Source organism: Tubulanus polymorphus, chromosome 9 (genome assembly GCF_964204645.1).
Source record: "Tubulanus polymorphus chromosome 9, tnTubPoly1.2, whole genome shotgun sequence".
Lineage (NCBI taxonomy): Eukaryota > Metazoa > Nemertea > Palaeonemertea > Tubulaniformes > Tubulanidae > Tubulanus > Tubulanus polymorphus.
Genome location: NC_134033.1, coordinates 10,455,600 through 10,475,744, shown reverse-complemented (window position 1 = coordinate 10,475,744; position 20,145 = coordinate 10,455,600). Strand labels below are relative to the sequence as shown.

General features: G+C 43.3%; 2 protein-coding genes across 3 annotated transcripts; both read right to left on the bottom strand.

Annotated features, from left to right (window-relative positions):
* Positions 1–437: 437 nt before the first annotated feature.
* On the bottom strand, positions 438–6,470 carry LOC141911065 (mannose-P-dolichol utilization defect 1 protein-like). Of its 2 annotated transcripts, none has more exons than XM_074802027.1 (5): positions 6,351–6,470; positions 5,014–5,079; positions 4,796–4,928; positions 1,566–1,770; positions 438–720 (listed from the first exon to the last, which is right to left on the bottom strand). In XM_074802027.1, the coding sequence occupies exons 1-5, from the start codon at positions 6,460–6,462 to the stop codon at positions 457–459; spliced, it is 780 nt and encodes a 259-aa protein (XP_074658128.1). In that variant the 5' UTR covers positions 6,463–6,470; the 3' UTR covers positions 438–456. The 2 variants fall into 2 exon arrangements, with proteins under 2 accessions (XP_074658128.1, XP_074658129.1); XM_074802028.1 differs by having other exon boundaries at positions 438–711.
* A 2,008-nt stretch (positions 6,471–8,478) lies between these two features.
* On the bottom strand, positions 8,479–18,876 carry LOC141910836 (uncharacterized). Its single transcript, XM_074801679.1, has 10 exons — positions 18,716–18,876; positions 16,385–16,477; positions 15,165–16,307; positions 13,877–14,117; positions 12,799–13,084; positions 12,326–12,403; positions 12,100–12,217; positions 10,644–10,812; positions 9,216–9,342; positions 8,479–8,745 (listed from the first exon to the last, which is right to left on the bottom strand). The coding sequence occupies exons 1-10, from the start codon at positions 18,735–18,737 to the stop codon at positions 8,623–8,625; spliced, it is 2,400 nt and encodes a 799-aa protein (XP_074657780.1). The 5' UTR covers positions 18,738–18,876; the 3' UTR covers positions 8,479–8,622.
* Positions 18,877–20,145: the final 1,269 nt, after the last annotated feature.

Here is a 20,145-nt window from a genome sequence, read left to right as displayed (position 1 = left end):
CAGTCTGAACTCATTTTGGTTCTTCGTATAACCAATCTAACAAACTCGTGATCAGTTAGGTTCATTTTTGTTCTACAAATGTATAACCAATCTAATAACTTAAGACCAGTCTAAGCTCAATTCGGTTCTTTAACAAATCTAACATCTACAGCCAATCTAACAGTTTTGATCAACTAGTTTTAACGATTTAAGACAACTTTGTATGACCAAAAAAACATCTAAAGACTAGTATTAATTTGTTAGATTGGCCACACGATAGTTGTCAAAAAGACCAGCCTTAAGATTTGAGACCGGACTGAAGTCACGACTGCGCTACTGAGCCCTGCATACCGTCAAAAATACATAAAGAGGTATTTTTGATACCGTACATAAACATTAAATCTATATATATATATATATATATATATATATATATATATATATATATATATACACATAATATCTACCAGTCCGAAGCTATTGTTTTTTCTTCCTATTTTGTTGTTTTTTATTTTGTTTTTTGCCGGCTGCTGCTCCAGTATTCCAGTAATAGACGAGCTGTAGAACGAGTAAACCATTACACACGCTGGCCACGACGTACGTCACTATGATCAGATTATCTCCCGTTTCTTGTATCGACGTGAATATTCTCGCTAGAGACCCGGCGAACAGTAACAGTAACGTTATAGCCGACAGTTGACCGGTGCTTCCGTTTCGGTAGTTGGCTATAATCTGGATGAACTGAAAAATTTGTCGACGATATCGTTAGTCGATAAAAAAAACCGTAATAGGCGACAGTGGTTCTCGGGCTCGGGCTCCAAATACTATACATTAGTTCCCATAGCATTGCGGGTATGTTGTACCTAGGGCCAATAGCTTAAATTTGTCGAGACAACTTTCAAGGTCATGTCGCTGATAACAGGGTTTTTGTGTCTACTTACGCTGCTAGGTGGCGCACTGGGCCCATTCTTAGCTCTGCCTCCGTAATAACATTGTACCAAAGTTTCATCAAGATCGACCCACTATTAACGAAGCTAATCAGCTGAATGTCAGACACACACAGACAGACAGACCAAGGGTCACGCGGAAGCCCGAGAACAAATAAACAGAACTTTCAGACGCTGCTAGGTGGCGCACTGGGCCCATTCTTAGCTCTGCCCCCGTAATAACATTGTACCAAAGTTTCATCAAGATCGACCCACTATTAACGAAGCTAATCAGCTGAATGTCAGACACACACACACAGACAGACCAAGGGTCACGGGGAAGCCCGAGAACAAATAAACAGAACTTTCAGAATCAAAGGATCCAGTTACACAGTTAAGGAGTCACAGTAAAATTGACTTGAAATTAAAGTTCATTTTCAACGTTTTAACCCCCCGAACTCAAAACTGTGGAACTGAGTCCCATAGACTGTGAATGTACTATCGCTCAAAATCAGTGAATTTTCCGGAACGTTTCTTTTTGAAAATAAACCTTAACTATTCTCCTAACCTTACACGATGTATTTCACTGAATAAATCAACCCTAGTAAGGAGCAAGTGACTCTTCACATCGAAACATCAATTCTAGATTCTAATACTAACCTTACTGACAGCTACAACGGGCATATTACTAGCCTGAAGGAACCTCAATAGTTCAATAGGAGCAGCAGGTGACATCAGATACGCGATACTACCACCAAATACACCGATAAATACAAAACTCAGAGCCATCTGACCCCCAAATATCAGCACGAAAAAACCAATCAGAGTTGTCTGAATCATCAGAAATATTCCTTCTCCATAGGCACTAGAAACACAGAGACATATTATCAATACTTTAACAGAGAAATACAGGGGAAAGGGTACCAGGGGGTTCACACAGACCTACAGTGATATGGGTACCAGGGGGTTCACACAGACCTACGGTAATATGGGTACCAGGGGGTTCACACAGACCTACGGTGATATGGGTACCAGGGGGTTCACACAGACCTACAGTGATATGGGTACCAGGGGGTTCACACAGACCTACGGTGATATGGGTACCAGGGGGTTCACACAGACCTACGGTGATATGGGTACCAGGGGGTTCACACAGACCTACGGTGATATGGGTACCAGGGGGTTCACACAGACCTACGGTGATATGGGTACCAGGGGGTTCACACAGACCTACAGTGATATGGGTACCAGGGGGTTCACACAGACCTACAGTGATATTGGTACCAGGGGGTTCAAACAGACCTACAGTGGTATGGGTACCAGGGGGTTTCACACAGACCTACAATATGGGTACCAGGGGGTTCACACAGACCTACAGTGATATGGGTACCAGGGGGTTCACACAGACCTACAATTATATGGGTACCAGGGGGCTCACACAGACCTACAGGGGTATGGGTACCAGGGGGTTCACACAGACCTACAATGATATGGGTACCAGGGGGCTCACACAGACCTACAGTGATATGGGTACCAGGGGGCTCACACAGACCTACGGGGTATGGGTACCGGGGGGTTCACACAGAACTACAGGGGTATGGGTACCAGGGGGCTCACACAGACCTACAATGATATGGGTACCAGGGGCTCACACAGACCTACAGTGGTATGGGTACCGGGGGCTCACACAGACCTACAGTGGTATGGGTACCAGGGGGTTCACACAGACCTACAATGATATGGGTACCAGGGGGCTCACACAGACCTACAGGGGAATGGGTACCGGGGGGTTCACACAGAACTACAGGGGTATGGGTACCAGGGGGCTCACACAGACCTACAGTGATATGGGTACCAGGGGGCTCACACAGACCTACAGGGGTATGGGTACCCGGGGGCTCACAGACCTACAGTGGTATGGGTACCAGGGGGTTCACACAGACCTACAATGATATGGGTACCAGGGGGCTCACACAGACCTACAGTGGTATGGGTACCAGGGGCTCACACAGACCTACAGTGGTATGGGTACCAGGGGTTCACACAGACCTACAATGATATGGGTACCAGGGGGCTCACACAGACCTACAGTGATGGGTACCAGGGGGCTCACACAGACCTACAGTGGTATGGGTACCAGGGGGTTCACACAGAACTACAGTGGTATGGGTACCAGGGGGCTCACACAGACCTACAGTGATATGGGTACAAGGGGGCTCACACAGACCTACAGGGGTATGGGCACCAGGGGGCTCACACAGACCTACAGTGGTATGGGTACCAGGGGGTTCACACAGACCTACAATGATATGGGTACCAGGGGGCTCACACAGACCTACAGTGGTATGGGTACCAGGGGTTCACACAGGCCTACAGTGATATGGGTACCAGGGGCTCACACAGACCTACAGTGGTATGGGTACCAGGGGGTTCACAGAGACCTACAGTGATATGGGTACCAGGGGGTTCACACAGAACTACAGTGGTATGGGTACCAGGGGGTTCACACAGAACTACAGTGGTATGGGTACCAGGGGTTCACACAGAACTACAGTGGTATGGGTACCAGGGGGTTCACACTGACCTACAGTGGTATGGGTACCAGGGGGTTCACACAGGCCTACAGTGGTATAGGTACCGGGGGGTTCACACAGAACTACAGGGGTATGGGTACCAGGGGGCTCACACAGACCTACAGTGGTATGGGTACCAGGTGGCTCACACAGACCTACAGTGGTATGGGTACCAGGGGGTTCACACAGACCTACCGTGATATGGGTACCAGGGGGTTCACAGAGACCTACAGTGGTATGGGTACCAGGGGGCTCACACAGACCTACAGTGATATGGGTACCAGGGGGTTCACACAGAACTACAGTGGTATGGGTACCAGGGGTTCATACAGAACTACAGTGGTATGGGTACCAGGGGTTCACACAGAACTACAGTGGTATGGGTACCAGGGGTTCACACAGAACTACAGTGGTATGGGTACCAGGGGGTTCACACAGACCTACAGTGGTATGGGTACCAGGGGTTCACACAGAACTACATGATATGGGTACCAGGGGTTCACACGGAACTACAGTGGCATGGGTACCAGGGGGTTCACACAGAACTACAGTGGTATGGGTATCACGGGTTCACACAGAACTACAGTGGTAGGGTACCAGGGGTTCACACAGAACTACAGTGGCATGGATACCAGGGGGTTTACACAGACCTACAGTGGTATGGGTACCAGGGGTTCACACAGAACTACAGTGGTATGGGTACCAGGGGTTCACACAGAACTACAGTGGTATGGGTACCAGGGGTTCACACAGAACTACAGTGGGGGTACCAGGGGGTTTCACACAGTTGTGGAGGTTTAAGGTCTACAGTTCTGGAGTTCTAAGATCTACAGTTGCGAAATTTAGGGTCCACAGCTGTGAAGTTCAAGGCTCTACAATTGTAGAGTCCTAGGGTCTACAGTTATAGTTTTAGGGGCTACAGTTGGGGAGTTCTAGGGTCCATAGTGTTGTGAAATTCTAGGGTTTACAATTGGGGAGCCCTAGGGCCTACAGTTGTTAAGTTTTAGGGGTACAGTGTTTGAGTTGTAGGGTATACAGCTGTGAAGTTTTAGGGTCTACAGTTGTGGAGTGCTAGAGCCTAAAGTTGTGGAGTTCTAGGGTCTACAGTTGTGGAGTTCTAGGGATTACAGTTCTGAAATTCTAGGGTCTAGGCCTACATTATACTTTTCAGATCGTTTGCACTGAAATTTGTAATCTCCGAGCACAGTAGATCAATCAAATTCGCGCAGAGTCTACTGCACTTCATATACAAAAAGTATCAGAATATTGTGGAATTTCCACAGTGAGTATAATTGGCAGATATCGATTGCTTTTTACCTGAAAGGGTATTTCATCGCCCAGCCGTAAGCAGCAGCTGAAGCTATAGCTACCAGTTCCATAATTATACTAAGCATGCTGATCCCAGCGCCGCTTTTAGCCGAGAGAATCTTCACAATCTGAGGCAGTTTTACTGAAAATACGACCAGTAAAAAAACATCTAAAATTCATATGATTTTTTTAAGATAATAATTTAAGAACTTCATGAATCAACTTACCTAAAACAGACCCTACAATGATCGCGTAGCCCAGGACTTTACTCAGTAAAATCTTTAAACACACGACTGAAAAAAATTAAGTTGTTTGCTTGTTTATTTGTTTGGTCTTAAGTCGATTGGATCTTGGTTTCCTAAGACTAACCCTATTGGATTATTCATTAAACCTCACGACGGGACGGCCTTTGAAGTGTTGCCCGCACACTGTATCAGGGTTCCCACAGGTTGGCCAATATCATTTTCCATACCTTTTCCATACCCAGATTACAAATTTTCCATACCACTAAGTTATACATCGCCAACCTAGGGGAATTTTACTGGGGGGGGGGGGATATTAACCACAGGGATTTTTACCCGTTACCCCTAGAAACAGGCAACGTAGGTCTCATCAAGGAGAAAGCAAATGATAGACCAAAAACGTCGGACCAGGCCCAAGCCTAATTTTAGCACCAGACAAATGATTGCGTTTGAATTGCAACTGGCACCGGAAATGATCCACTTCGCTTTGAAGTGAGTGGTTTGCGTGTGAACGCGCTCTCTAATTAGGCACGGGCCAAACTTGGCCCTAGCCTGATCGGTGCAAATTTGGCCCAGGCTAAATCGTCACGGTGTGATCGCGGCTTTAGTCTAGATGATAAGGGCAGGTCCTATCATTCAACACATTTAGAGCCTAACTTGCAAACTTTTGATATGCACTAACTACTATAGCCAATGCTATAACCAAAGTACCATTCAAAGTAAATTTAATTAGTAGCAATTATGATGACCATTCACAGTGTTTTCAATAAGAGCCAGGTCCCAGGTCCGTCTGTCGTTTGTAAAGGACCCGCCTTTGATAGAAAAACGAAATTTCCATCGCTTTTCCAGGGCCTGGAAACAAAAGTCCCATTTCCCAAAACTTTCCAAGACTTCTCAAAACCCGTGGGAACCCCACTGTAAGCAGCCAGCAGAACTCAAACCCACTTGTCACTCAGCACTGATAGTGGATGCAACAGCATTAAGCCTTATCTCACTAACTAAGCTACCGAGGCCGCTATAGTATGCAATAGAAATATTTCGTTTCAAAAATGATTTTTAAAATTCAATAGAATTCAATTAATTCTTTCTGTTACGTAACATAGCCATAGATTATAAAATCAAGTACAATAAGGACGGGGGAGATAAAATAAAGCTTTTAAATGACACCCGGCGTGGCCATATGTATACAATATCGTTTACTTGTCTTTATTATGCGGTAAATAGTGCAATTATATTATTCGCTCGTTCACTGAGATTGTAGTGGATTTCCGGAGTTTAGCAAGTAATTCACGACACACGCCGCTGCTTAAGATTTGAGTTACCTTCGAAAAAATTGTGTTTGACGAAAAATTCATCGTAACAGGGCTGTGGAACGAGCATCTGCAGCCAATTCTCAAACATATTTGACACCGGTTTTACTTCCTGGTCAGCCATCTTGAATGTAGACTGGGTACCGGTAAAAAAGCACTCAATTAACGTGGTTCGAGTCCTGATTTTATCTAGAAAACAGATTCAGCCAATTCTTGGCGCCGCCCTTTGAAAGAGATCCCAATAAAATACCGATCAAAACATGGTTTTTAAAATGTTAATAGGCCTAACGTTAAATTGGTTATTTTGATTAGCAAACTATTTTAAATTCTGATGAATGATCGACGGCAGTTAGCACGTGAGACCAAGAGCCCGCGAGCGGCCCGGCAAATGAAAGTTAATTTACTAACACATTTATTCAAAATACTAGAAATATTTCGGGTTGTCGAAAAATGTGTCTAGTTTTTAATAAATTAAGTCAGTTATTCTTTTATTGCGAGTTTGTAATCCGGCTGGTTTGAATTTTCACCCCCGGTATCTTGGCCCCGCAAATTATATTTGTTTTGGAAGATTAATCGAAGCAAGGAGTCCCAGGTTCAAATCATTAACTCGTTAGGCCACTCGAAGCTCACGATTCCTAGTTTGGCCAATTCTGAAAACGCTGCCAATAAGAAAATAAAATGCGGCGCTACTGTTAGTTCTGTTTCTGAGGCAGCTAAGATTCTTATTTCATCTTCTTAGAAGGCTATTTACACGGAAAAACCCCTTATAAATTTTTTTTGAAGGCATTTGAGGGGGTGAGCATGCAGTTGGCTGAGGCTAAGAAAATTTTAAAAAACTCTCATATTGGCCCGTTCTTTGGTTTTCCCGCTAGAGAAAACAAAATATATGGGTTTGAAAAAATTCTTCTGACTGGCTAGAGGCTATATAAAATTCTTTTACCAGCAAACTTTTCTGTTTTCGTTTTCTCGCGCGAGAAAACCAAACTTTTTGAATTCAATAGTTTACAAATTGTGCGCCCTGCTTAGCGTCTTGCCACTCAGTAAACCGTGAAGGTCGTGTCCTCTTTTAAAACCAATAACGTCACTATAGCGAGCAGAACAGAAAACTACCCGCCATACTACAGACGTTGTGCACAGCAGGTTTATTTCGTGAAACCAGAATTTTTCGAAGTCGCACTTGAAAACTGTGACTGATGCACGCGCTACATGTGCAACAGTCTGGATCCGCGTCTGCTTAACAGGGATGGATGCGCATGACGTCATATTGTCCGTCAAGAAATATACCTTTTCAATCCTCTACTTGCCAAGGCTCCTTCACCTAACCCTGGTTTAATAGACTGGTATTACCTTTAACCCGAGGGCTAACTCAATTCATTATCAATCGAGTTAGCCCCCGGGTTAAAGGTAATACCAGTCTATAAAAACGGGTCCTGCTGGTGACTTGAGCTCGCTTTAAAACTTAACTTGAAAATACCATGAATACCAATAAACAATACATGTAGTATTATTACTAGTTTAAACTGATGACAGTCTTTTATACTCTATATTTTTTTTAGAAAATTATTTACACGATTTTACAGAAAACAATTAAAAAACGATTCATTTCATAAAAGCCCTATTTAAGCCGTGGTCTCACACCAGGGAGAGCTGTCTTATTGATTACCTCCTCAACCCTGATCAATTACAATATTTACATGCAAAATCAATACGTACAACACACACACACACCAGATTGGGCCAGTGTTATCCCTAGAACAATCCTCGCTTGCCAGGGTTTGATTACCGCCCACCGAAGCTCACGCCAATACAAACCCTTGCCGCAAACCCTTCATTGGTCTATTAAATCGCCTGACATTTCTTAGGTGGACAGGTTGCCGCTTAGCGGCCACCAGTCCATATAATTAGCCAATCAGACGCATTGTTTTTCAACCCAATGCATCCAATTGGCTAGATATATAGACTAGTGACCATTTAGCGGCAACTTGTCCGCCCAAGAAATCTTGGGCGATGTAATAGACCGATAAAGGGTCAGCAGCCAGTGTCTGCGTTGGCGTGTGCTTCGGCGGGCGGTAATCAAACCCTGGCGAGTGAGGATGCCTTGGGACCCGCTGCCATGTGGGCGAGGCTATCTCTGACAGCCCTATTAGACAGGGGTATACCCGTCGACTGTTAGCGATCAATCGCCGTCTGATGAACTGTTGTTTATTCGCGTTTAAATGCACAGAGTCTACGAATGTTAACGATGCTTTAGAGCGATGGTATTGTTGCCAACGACAATACGTCGCTATAGCGACATGTTACGTCCCTCTATACTGATGTTAACGGCGCGTTGCGTTTTATCTCGCGCTTTACGCTCTTGAAACGATCGTTTATGTCTCTCGTATCGAGTCAGTTCTTTCTTCTTCGGCTGAAACATGAAAAATGAAGAACTCAAAAGGATCCGTTTAGTAAAAAGAGGCAATAAGAAACGGGGAAATAAGAAATGTAAGGAGGGGAGAGAGGTAGGCGAGATGAACTGAAGGGAGAGGAAAGAGGAGGTGAGAGTGGAGAGGTTGAATGGAAAGAGGAGGGAAGAGAGTGATAGGCATGAGTGGAGGAGGGAAGAGAGAGGGGGGAGTGGAGAAGAAAGAGGAGGGAGGAAGGTGAGAGTGGAGAGATTGAATGGAAAGAGGAGGGAAGAGAGTGATAGGCGTGAGTGGAGGAGGGAAGAGAGAGAGAGACAGAGGGTAGAGTGGCGAGTGGAGAGAAAAGAGAAGAGGTGAGACTGCAGAGAGGAGAGGGTGAATGAAAAGAGGAGGGACAGAGGGAAGAGGAAAGAGAGAGGAGAGGAAGGGGCGGAGAAGAGAGATAGTGGGGGTCACAGGTTATTCGTTTTACCTTGATGAATTCAGTTTCATCGTCGTCGTCCGTCTGCCATTTCGGGCGAATAACGTAATCTTTATGAGACGGCATCGGAACTCGCGCTCTACTGATCCAACCTTTATCACCGGGTCGTAACGCTCCTCTACAATATAAACATACATCATCGTTTAAACACTCTCAGTCGGAAATTACATCTCTTCCGAAATACCGGTACAGTAAACCCTTGATCATTCGCCTCAATCTTGAATTCGAGGAACCAGTTCCACAGTTGCCAGTTAGAGATTTGACTCATCGAAAATGAACTACCGGTTACCGGTATGTTCACGCTACCCAAAACTGTAGAACTGGATAAGGATCCCGATTACACACATTTAATTTTCTCAATAAAGATTTAGTTCATTCTCTCAATTCAAATGACATTCAGTTATTCACGAAGATACATTAGAACTCGCTTAATTCAGATCACCTGGGCCTGGAATATTAATAAACGAAATCCGAATTATGCGCTCCCAATTGAATAGAACCGAACGGAATACTAGTCCGAATTAAGTGAAAATCCGAATAAAACCAATCTGAATTCAGCTAGTTCTACTGTATCAGGCTCAAACCGGGGTTCATTTTCTTAAGGACGCTTTATATTCAAGGCCACCCAAAACTATGATTTATCCAATGACTTGCTGCCAATATCATGTCCACTTGGGATGTGGTTTCGAATGCTCAAAAATCTAATTATTCAATATTCAACGCCCCTGGTGACCATATACTGAATATGACCTTGATACTTACCAGAATCATAGAAATACTAAATAATTCTACTTTTTAACGCCCCCTTGTGGACATATACAAAACCCAATGACCTTGAAACTCACCACCATCATAGAACATGTCATAAGCTATAATTTCGAAATTGATTGTTTTAACATAATATGCCTAGGTAAGAACAACATGAGATACCAAAAATTCAAAATCACTAGATTCTCAAGACAATGGCTAGAATTCTGTGATTTCTGGATAACGCCCGATCAGTAAGGACCGCGCACCTCATTTCGGATATACTGATTTATCAATTATAACAAAACTACGACAATATCAACTACTTTCATACTGGATATAACGAACTATCAGTTATAACGAACATCGATTATCTGGTCCCGTGAAGTTCGTTACAGCGAGGTTCCATTGTAGACCTAATTGAAACTTCAGGGTGGCCACTAATATTTGACTGGCTTTTCCCTGACTTTACCCCGCCACACGCATTGTTTTCCCTGACTGATCTGTTAAGAATAAAATCAATTAACACAGTCGAATACGTGAAATATAGACGGAAACTGTTTGATTTTTAAACAAATTTCCCTGATTTTTAGCTTCTTTAACAAAATTCCCAGACTTTTCCGTTATTTCCAGGTAAGTGGCGCCACCTCGAACGGCGTAATCGAAACTTACTTGTCTTCAGTCATAGCCTTATCGATATCTCGACGAGGAGTCGCCGATCCGGTCTCGACGCTGAGTTTACGTTTTTTAGGCAACTGCTCGTAATCGCGTTGTTCTCGTTCTTCCCGAGTAAGACTTTTATAGTTCGACGTCAGATTGAAGATCGGTCTCGCCCATTCATCTGTGAATAATGAGAACATTCGTAGAGTAGCCGCGTTAACAGGGTTTAGAACAAATAGCGAGACCAGTAGTACTATGGTAGTCGAATGAAACACTCTAATCCACGTATGATGATAACTGAACTACACTTACTAACAAAATGTCCAAAACTTAGTAATTCAAATAGGAATCTACTATCCAAACTCGACGAATTTTCCGATGCAAATTCTCAGTCTCCAGAAAAACTGTTTGTATTTCTCATGTCTTATAATAACGGTGATATAGAAATCGCCGCACACATTGTTTGTTAATTTGTCAATGATCTCTTTATTGAGCGGCGTAATCTACTATGTATCGATTAGGGATACATCTATAGATAACTTTCCTCATTTTTACTCTGTCTCTATTCCTATATCATATTGTTTATTTGTATTGTACCTTTTCCCATTTATTGACTTGTAAACTGATATCTATATATAACATAAAGTGTCAATAAATATTTGAATTCGAATTCGTGTATACTGTAGATTAATTGAAGAGGTCCCTCAATTCGAATTCCATCCACTTCAACTAGTTCCACTTAGTTACATAATTTGTATTCATCCTAACTCTTCATAGAATTCTGTGGTTTCTACGGCACCCCTGGTTGTTTTCATTTGTCACTTGTTCTGTTTACATTTATTCTGACACAGCTTTTGTTTATGTCCTGTAAGTTTATACGCTACGTTACTTTTGTTTTCTGGTCATTCCACCTGATGATGGCTGTTAGTCAACAGCCGAAATGTTGTGGTTTCATTCTAATAAATCATTTCATATAAAATTCGAATTGTGGGACTTCTTCAATTAATCAAGAGTAGTACTATATATTTTAACTATTTACTTGATGCATGAGCTTTGATACTAATGTGTAGAAGCTTCATCAGGTGAATGTATAGTACTACTCGTCTTGTTATCTATTCCGTAAATAATATTCATCGACATCAAATATCAGTTAATCACATTTATCTGAAGAGTTTAATTACGAATCCAGAACTGTGGAACTGGATCTAGAAATGTCGAACCGAGTCTGGTAACCGTGAATCTGAGTACAGAATTGTGGAACTGCCGCCAGGTGGAACTGAGTCTAGTTACCGTGGAACTGGATCAAGAAATGTGGAACTGTATCCAGTAACTGTGGAACTGAGTCTATCAACTGTGGAACTGGATACAGAACAGTGGCACTGGATTCAGTAACTGTGGAACTGAGTACAGAAATGTGGAACTGTCTTGTTGTAGAAGTGGAACTGTGTATAGTAGTTGTGGAACTTACTGATTAGTTTTCCGGCCTTTTCTTTATTTGATTTCACCTCTTTCGGATGTTGATATAAATACATGACGGCTTTACCAGTTCCACTGCTCTTCAGAAGATCAGATGGAATCGGAGGAAACTGAAATCAGTTTAAACATCATCACAATCAACATTCTGTTTAGAAGAGAGAGGGAGAGGGAGAGGGAGAGGGAGGGAGGGGAGGGAGGGGGAGGATATCAATATCTACCTCTGATAACGCTCTCAATAGAAATTCTCTGATTTGCATGTGTGGTAAACTTTTATCTGGTAAAGGGGCCAACCACTCCTAGAAAATAACCAAAAAACATTTATTAGAATTTGTCACTACCACTAGGGGGCATGAGGGGCCGACCACACCTAGAAAATGAAGAAACAATATTCTTCAATTAATTTTGTGACTTCTAGGTGGCATGAGGGGCCAATCACTCCTTCAAAATAAAGAAACAATATTTGTAACAGTTTTGCAACCACAAGGGGGTTTGAGGGGCCAACCACTCGTAGAAAATTAACAAACAGCACATATATTTGTCACCACTAGGGGGGTGTGAGCGGCAGAAAAACAACAGTTATCGATTTGTCACCACTAGGGGACACGAGGGGCCAACTGTTCGTAGAAAAAACAAACGTCATTTAATACAGTTTGTGACTACTAGGGGGCGTGAGTGAAGGGTAGTAACGTACCGTTAAAGCACTCAGTATCCCACAGTCTAAGAAGGCTGTATGTAAATCAGTTTTCCTCAGTTGTGATATGACCGTTGGGAGTAAACTCAGTTTTTTCGTCGCGCACTGCTTCTTGCGGTTCAGTTCTCTGTCCTCCTCGGCCGCCGCTTTCATTCGTTTGATCAAATCGGCAATCAGATCGTCACTGTCGTTGATTATGTCTTCATTACGCCTCTTCTTGCGATGGGCGCGGTTTTCTTCTTTCTTACGTTCCATCATCAAATCAAAGTCGGACACCATACTAGAACTGAGAGAAAAACGCAGAATGACGAGGGTGGCGCTCCATGCAGAAGATGGGTGACACCAGGCTAAAGGGAATGGCTCCAGACTGAAGAGGGGTGGCCCTAGGGTAAAAGGAATGGCTCCAGGCTGAAGCAGGGTGACACCAGGCTAAAGGGAATGGCTCCAGGCTGAAGCAGGGTGGCCCAGGCTATAAGGAATGGCTCCAGACTGAAGCAGGGGTGGCCCAAGGGTAAAAGGAATGGCTCCAGGCTGAAGCAGGGTGGCCCAGGCTATAAGGAATGGCTCCAGACTGAAGAGGGGTGGCCCTAGGGTAAAAGGAATGGCTCCAGGCTGAAGCAGGGGTGGCCCTAGGGTCAAAGGAATGGCTCCAGGCTGAAGAAGGGTGGCCCCAGGCTAAAGGGAATGGCTCCAGACTGAAGAGGGGTGGCCCTAGGGTAAAAGGAATTGCTCCAGGCTGAAGCAGGGTGGCCCCAGGCTAAAGGGAATGGCTCCAGTCTGAAGAGGGGTGGCCCTAGGCTAAAATGAATGGCTCCAGGCTGAAGAGGGGTGGCCCTAAGGTAAAAGGAATGGCTCCAGGCTGAAGCAGGGTGGCCCCAGGCTTAAGGGAATAGTTTCAGGCTGAAGGGGAGGCTCCAGATTGAAAACAGGTGGTTCCGGGCTGAAGGGAACTGGACTAAAGGGAATGGCTCCAGGCTGAAGGGGTGCCTACAAACTGCTAACGCACTCGCGAAGCTATGCTCGGATATTGATAACTTCGAGTGAAGATATTGAATAAAGTGAAATATTTCATTCGTACCCGGCTTGGCCTTCGTCGTCATCATCGGACAGATCTGGTAAAACAGCTGCACCGGCGCCAGCAGAAGGCGCGGCCGGCGATTCATCGTCGGAGTCCTCGATCGGTTGAGTTTGTTCAACGTCGCCGAAACCTTCAAATTCTTCTTCTTCGTCGCTGTCGCCGAATATATCAGCGATCAAACCATCGTCTAGCTTACTGTGCTGCTGCTGTTGTTGCTGATCAACGGGTCGCACTGCATCATCTATAAAACGCATTAAAAATTGGTATGATAACCACACTCAAACGTGGTGAACAGATGATAAGATAAAAACCCACTATTTACAAATTATAAGAAATCTAAAATCGAGAATTTATTAATTGAAACAATCTAAAATGTAAAAACACGACGTTTCGATCTCACACTAGAGATCATCGTCAGGTGTGAGATATTGACTAAAAACAGGGGTATATATACAGAGGAGACCAGGTACTCCGATTTTAGATTTCTTTTAATTTGTAAATAGTGGGTTTTTATCTTAGCATTTAAAATTAAAACCATCAATGGTCTCTCCGTGTATATAAACCGGAGGTGTACTCCATATTTCATAAAATAGAACGTTTTGAAATGCCATTTGTAAGTTCTTGAAAATAATTTTCAGCATCCTGTACATAAGAGCTTAGAGATTTTATAATCAGTAAGGCGCTTCTAAAAGTAATACAATGTTCTTCATATGCTGGAATTTTAAAGGGGCTGCATTCATTGTTCAGTGTATGACATCGTGGCTGCTAGAGTAGCGAGGCTTTCGATCCCCAAAAATACAGAAACTTAAGCTTAATTTTGGTGTAACATTCTATTTTCCACATTAGCTCAACAATAGGGCATCGGTCTGTTCTATGAGTTCAGCCACTAGGCTTGTCGATGTCTTCTCTATGCATTGATCGCCATTATTACGTTTAAATTAATTATATGTAACTTATTATGCTTATAGATAAATATATTATTATACGTTTCAAAGCAATTATCAGCATTGATAGAATATTGACATCCACTCTGGTAGGAGCAGCAGCTATTTTATAAGTGGTGGCTGATTTCAGGGTGGGTGTTGTAAAAATGAAAGGGTTGTCTTCCCGTCTAAAACCTGTTGCGGAGAACACTGCAATATATCATTATTAATATCATTATTATCACATATTGTTGAATGTGACAAATCTACCAATTATTGATTGATAAATATTTCTAGGCGCACAGTGAAGGTGCCGAGGTGATCTGTAATCATAAATCAAGACCGAGTGAATGAATCTACTTTACCTTCTTTATCGGAATGCTCCGAGTCTGAAGCAGCCACAGCTGTTCTATCATCCTCACTCCTTCCTCCTCCTTCCTCCTCATCGTCCGATAAAACTGCTCGCGATTTTCTGGCATTTCGTCGAGTATGTTCACCGTCCGACTCTGATCCAGCCTCCTCCGGCTCTCGCTGTTTGGCTGCAGCTACTGCACCATCCTCATCGGATTCAGCATCTTCTCTATGCGCCGATGCTGCTGATGTATCTGCATTTTCGGATGCGTTGATATCATCTTCATCTCTGTCGTTACTATGACGATTGCCGGGTGCAGGACTCACAGATCTCGATCTGTCGTTCGTAACTGGAGCTGCTTCATCACCGGACACCCCTTCTGCTACTGGACTATCTGAACCCGGTGACCTCGGAGGTGATCCAGGTGACCGTGACCTCTGTGAACCCGGTGACCTTGACCTAGCTGAAGCAGGCGAGCCTGACCGTGACCGGTTACTGGCAGGACTCCCTGATCTGGGACTCCCTGGTGACTGAGGACTCCCTGATCTTTGACTTCTGGGTGACTGACCACCGGGACTTCCTGATCTCTGACTACCTGGACTTCCAGATATTTGACTTCTTGGTGACTGGCCACCAGGACTCCCTGATCTCTGACTCCCTGGACTTCCAGATCTTTGACTTCTTGGTGACTGACCACCAGGACTCCCTGATCTCTGACTCCCTGGACTTCCAGATCTCTGACTTCTCGGTGACTGACCACCAGGACTCCCCGATTTCTGACTCCCTGGACTTCCAGATCTGTGACTCCCGGGCGACTGAACTTCAGGACTTCCTGATTTGTGACTTGCAGGACTACCCACAGACTGACCACCAGGACTCCCAGATCTCTGGCTACTCGGTGACTGACCATCTGGACTCCCAGATCTATGACTCCCAGGTGACTGACCACCGGGACTTCCAGATCTGTGACTCTCAGGTGACTGACCACCAGGACTTCTAGATCTGTGACTCCCTGCTGGTGACTTGGAGTCTGGTGATGGAGATCTGATACTGTTATGTGATTCTGCAGGACTTGTGACTGCTGCAGCAGGGGATGCACCTATGTTACTATGGTGATCATCCTCGTTATCTCCATCATCTTGTTCGGCCTCAAACCCTGAAATCATAATAAACAGTCAGGACCAGCTGAAATGTAAACGCTCAAATTTTGGGGGTGACGGGGCGAGGTGATACCTAAATCAGCAGCAGGTGCTTCATCTCTCTCCTCTAACTGATATTCTCTCTCATCCTGTACCGGGGTACTTCTACCGCTACCACCAGCGCCACCTATAATCGATAACACAAAACATTTCATCGAATGTCAGGCTTAACCATTTCAGTGCTGACTAATTAATACCCTACAGTGCTGGAGATAATTGGAATTTTTTGAAAAATTAAACCCTAGTGTGTTGAATAACGGGCGTACCACTGTAGTGCGTCTACACACCGCAGAGCGGCGTATCGTAAATTACTAGTATTTCACTATGTTTGACAGGTGCTGCCATTTTTCAAGAGAGTTACTAATTACTTATTACATCTATACACCGCAGTGCCATGTGCTAGCAAAATCAATCACTGATTTATACACCGCACTGCGGTGTAGATGCACTGAAAGGGTTAAGACTGGTTTTCACGAGCAGCTTCCGGCTAACTCTTTCCATTCCAGCCGCCGCAGGAAACCGCTCGTGAAAACGCCGAACAATTTGCCGGTAGCCGCTAAAAGGTAGGCTACTGCGATATTGCTCAGCTGGAATTTGTTGGCTGGAAACCGCTCGTGAAAAGTTTGCCGCGACGGCTTCCAGCTCTGCCACCGAAAACCCTCGTGAAAATGGTCAAACTTCCAGCTACTGGCAGTGATTTCCAGCTATTGCACGCAACAGCTTTTTTTGTCCAACAGCCGGAAACGCATCCCGCTGGTAATGAAATTCGGTTGTCCGGGCAACCGTGCACATTCTTGCTTCTTGTTGCGCGCAGCGTTTTCGCATAACTGGAAAAGGCTGCAAGAAAATCTGGCTGGAACCGACAACGTGAAAATGCATGCCGCTTTCAAGTCGTTTTCACGAAGCTGGAAAAGTCACAGGAAAAAGCTAGCTGCAAACTGCTCGTGAAAACCAGGGGCCAGTTGCTCAAAAGTTGGTTAGGGTTAACCATAGTTAGTTACCTAATCGTTGGTGGTAAGCTTTTTATAATCGGATGGGCTTATACCAACGTTAGGGATGACAAGGACTAAAACACGGTTGAAAAAAGTAACACTTCAAAAATATACTTTCTATTCACTTCAGTCCACAATTAATGGCTTTATTCACAAACTAACACAGGTACCTTTCGAAATAATCCAATTTTATGTATGTTTCGAGTGATTAATCAACATTATTTTGAGAAATTAATTAATTTCTCCACAAATTTCGCCATTGGCCGCCATTTCTCTGTATTGCACATGTGGCATGATAAGACAAGGGGACCTACAAGGATTTATATAAAACTTCCAAGACGAAACGACAATTTTTATTTTTGATGGTTTTCCAACTTTTATTTCAAATCTTCGTGTTTTCCATAACAAATAATGAAATAATAAATTTCTGGTAAAAGAAAAATGTGAATAAGTATTGATTTCTTAATTTTTTTTAATTTCGTCGTTTCGCTTTGTTAGTTTGTGCTGTTGTCCTGGCCTCAGTCCACAGGTGCCAGCACCTCCAGTAATTTTCAAAATGGCAGCTGTTGACTGGACGGAAATTTACTCTCACTTTACGGCCGATTTGCACATGGATTAAGATCGTCAGGTGAGGTGTTATAGGTATCAGACAAACTACGAATCTGTTGTGCGTCGATTACAACAAAAATTAGACAGATGTCTTAAGAGACAATGAAATGCCAGGCAAATTACTCGTCAGTCAAATTGGCTGACGAAGATTTCATACAAAAATGACCTTCCCATTCCTGACTGTGGTTTGTGAAAATATCCGATTGTGAAACTAAACCACAGACAGGTTACTGACTAGGTTAACCAGTGGATAGTTGATAGTGACAATTAAAAGTTCAATGTTACTTTGGTATTTATTCGTTGGTTATCTTTAACCAACTTTTGAGCAACCGGCCCCAGGCTTTAATTAATGAAAAGTAGTCCCGCCATTGGCGTAGCGTAGGAGATATGCGGGTGGGTTCGTTTTTAACTCGGCTGTAATCGAAAAGGGGTCCCAGGCCCTACCCAGCAGGAAGATATCGCAAATTTGATTCTCTCTAAAAATCGATAAGGAATAAATAAATATGTTATATTTCATGTCATCTCGGTAAATTTCGTCATCTCGATCCCCACTGATTCACACAACATTGTCTGATACACCCGTCCCTTGGCCCCTCTCTCACCAATATAGATACACCCCCCTCTTACTGATTCACCCTCTGTCTCTGATGAACCACTCTCAGTGAGTCTCAACAGCTGTAAAACCTCTTCATCGAAGTGAAACTTTCACTGACTTTGTGACGAGTTTACTTTAGTTTACACACAGACTACCCGAAACCGGTTACCTTCTTCTAAATCTAACTCCATCCCTCGTGATGTATACCACTTCAAATCCTCGCCACAGCAACAAGCTCGACACAACCAGAACAATCCTTAGTTTAAATCACGATTATAATCGCGAAGAAACGCGATATTTATCTCAAAATAATAAAAATCCAAAATCGGTCGTACTAATAAACGCCGTTAACCAATAGAATCAAAGACGATCAATTCAATTTCAATTCAATTCAAGGTGTTATAATGTTTCTTTCCTAGGAGAACAGAAGCCAGTCGTAAACTGTCTTGCCGTAGTAATGAAACCCGTGCCACGGTAACAATAACCGTTCGACTTTTCTCGCAGCTGTAAAATATATCACAGTAGCTTGTGACTTGTATTTCTTTTCTTTGTATTTCTTTTGAATCCCAATAATTCGTGTAGAATTATAAACAACACAATCATCCGTCAGGGTCGTCACCTGACGATGATCTCTAGGGTGAGATCGAAACGTCGTGTCTTATATATATTTTAGATTGAATAAATAAAGTCTTGTTTTTAAATTCTTTCAATCTGTAAATAGTGGGTTTTTATCTTATTATCCGTTCACCACGTTTGAGTGTGGTTATCGTTCTATAAACAACACTGTTTTTGACAACTGACATTCATGCCGTACGATCCGGTGTTCCAAATCTAATAAAAACGCACTGATATAGAAAAAAAAAACAACAGACATCATAAAGATATCATAATACATCATAAGACATCATTGTCGACTAATCATAAAGATAGACTAGATGGTTCGTAACGTTTAAGAGAATACTATAGGCAATGTTTCATCACACGATTAAGGCTACCTTGACGATACCTTAGTTTCTCTGCTCTGCTGAGCTACTTGACCCGGCCGGCCGCCTATCTGTCCTGTACATTACTTTTCTTTAAATCGTGATCAATTTTATCATAACAGACCCGGCAGGAACAGATTACAAATTTCATTATTTACAAAAATGACCCTGCCGCTGTCGGCAGAGAAACTTACAAGTACTCCGGTATCATTTTTGTTTTGTCTAATCTTAATTAGTTACAGAAAATGATAGAGTGTGACAAATTTTCATAATCAACACAACAGCAGTAGAGACATACAGATTTGGTAAATTTTGTGGTTTTTGGATTGTCTGAATTGAAAATTTCCACCAAAGTTTGAGTACCAAGATTTTCAAGTATAATGTATGTCTTACTATATATCAAATTTCAGTGTAGTTAAATATGAAATGTACGGCACCTCGTCCTCTATAGCGTTACGCGGTTTTCATGTAGGTTTCGTATCAGGTTTTCCCGCCCTTTGAGAACTTCAGGCAACCCCCGATATACCGCCCACATCGGTGCAGAACGATTTTGGCGGCATAGATAGTATGGCGGTATATCGGGGGTGTTTTTACTATGTATTTGTACGTATAGATA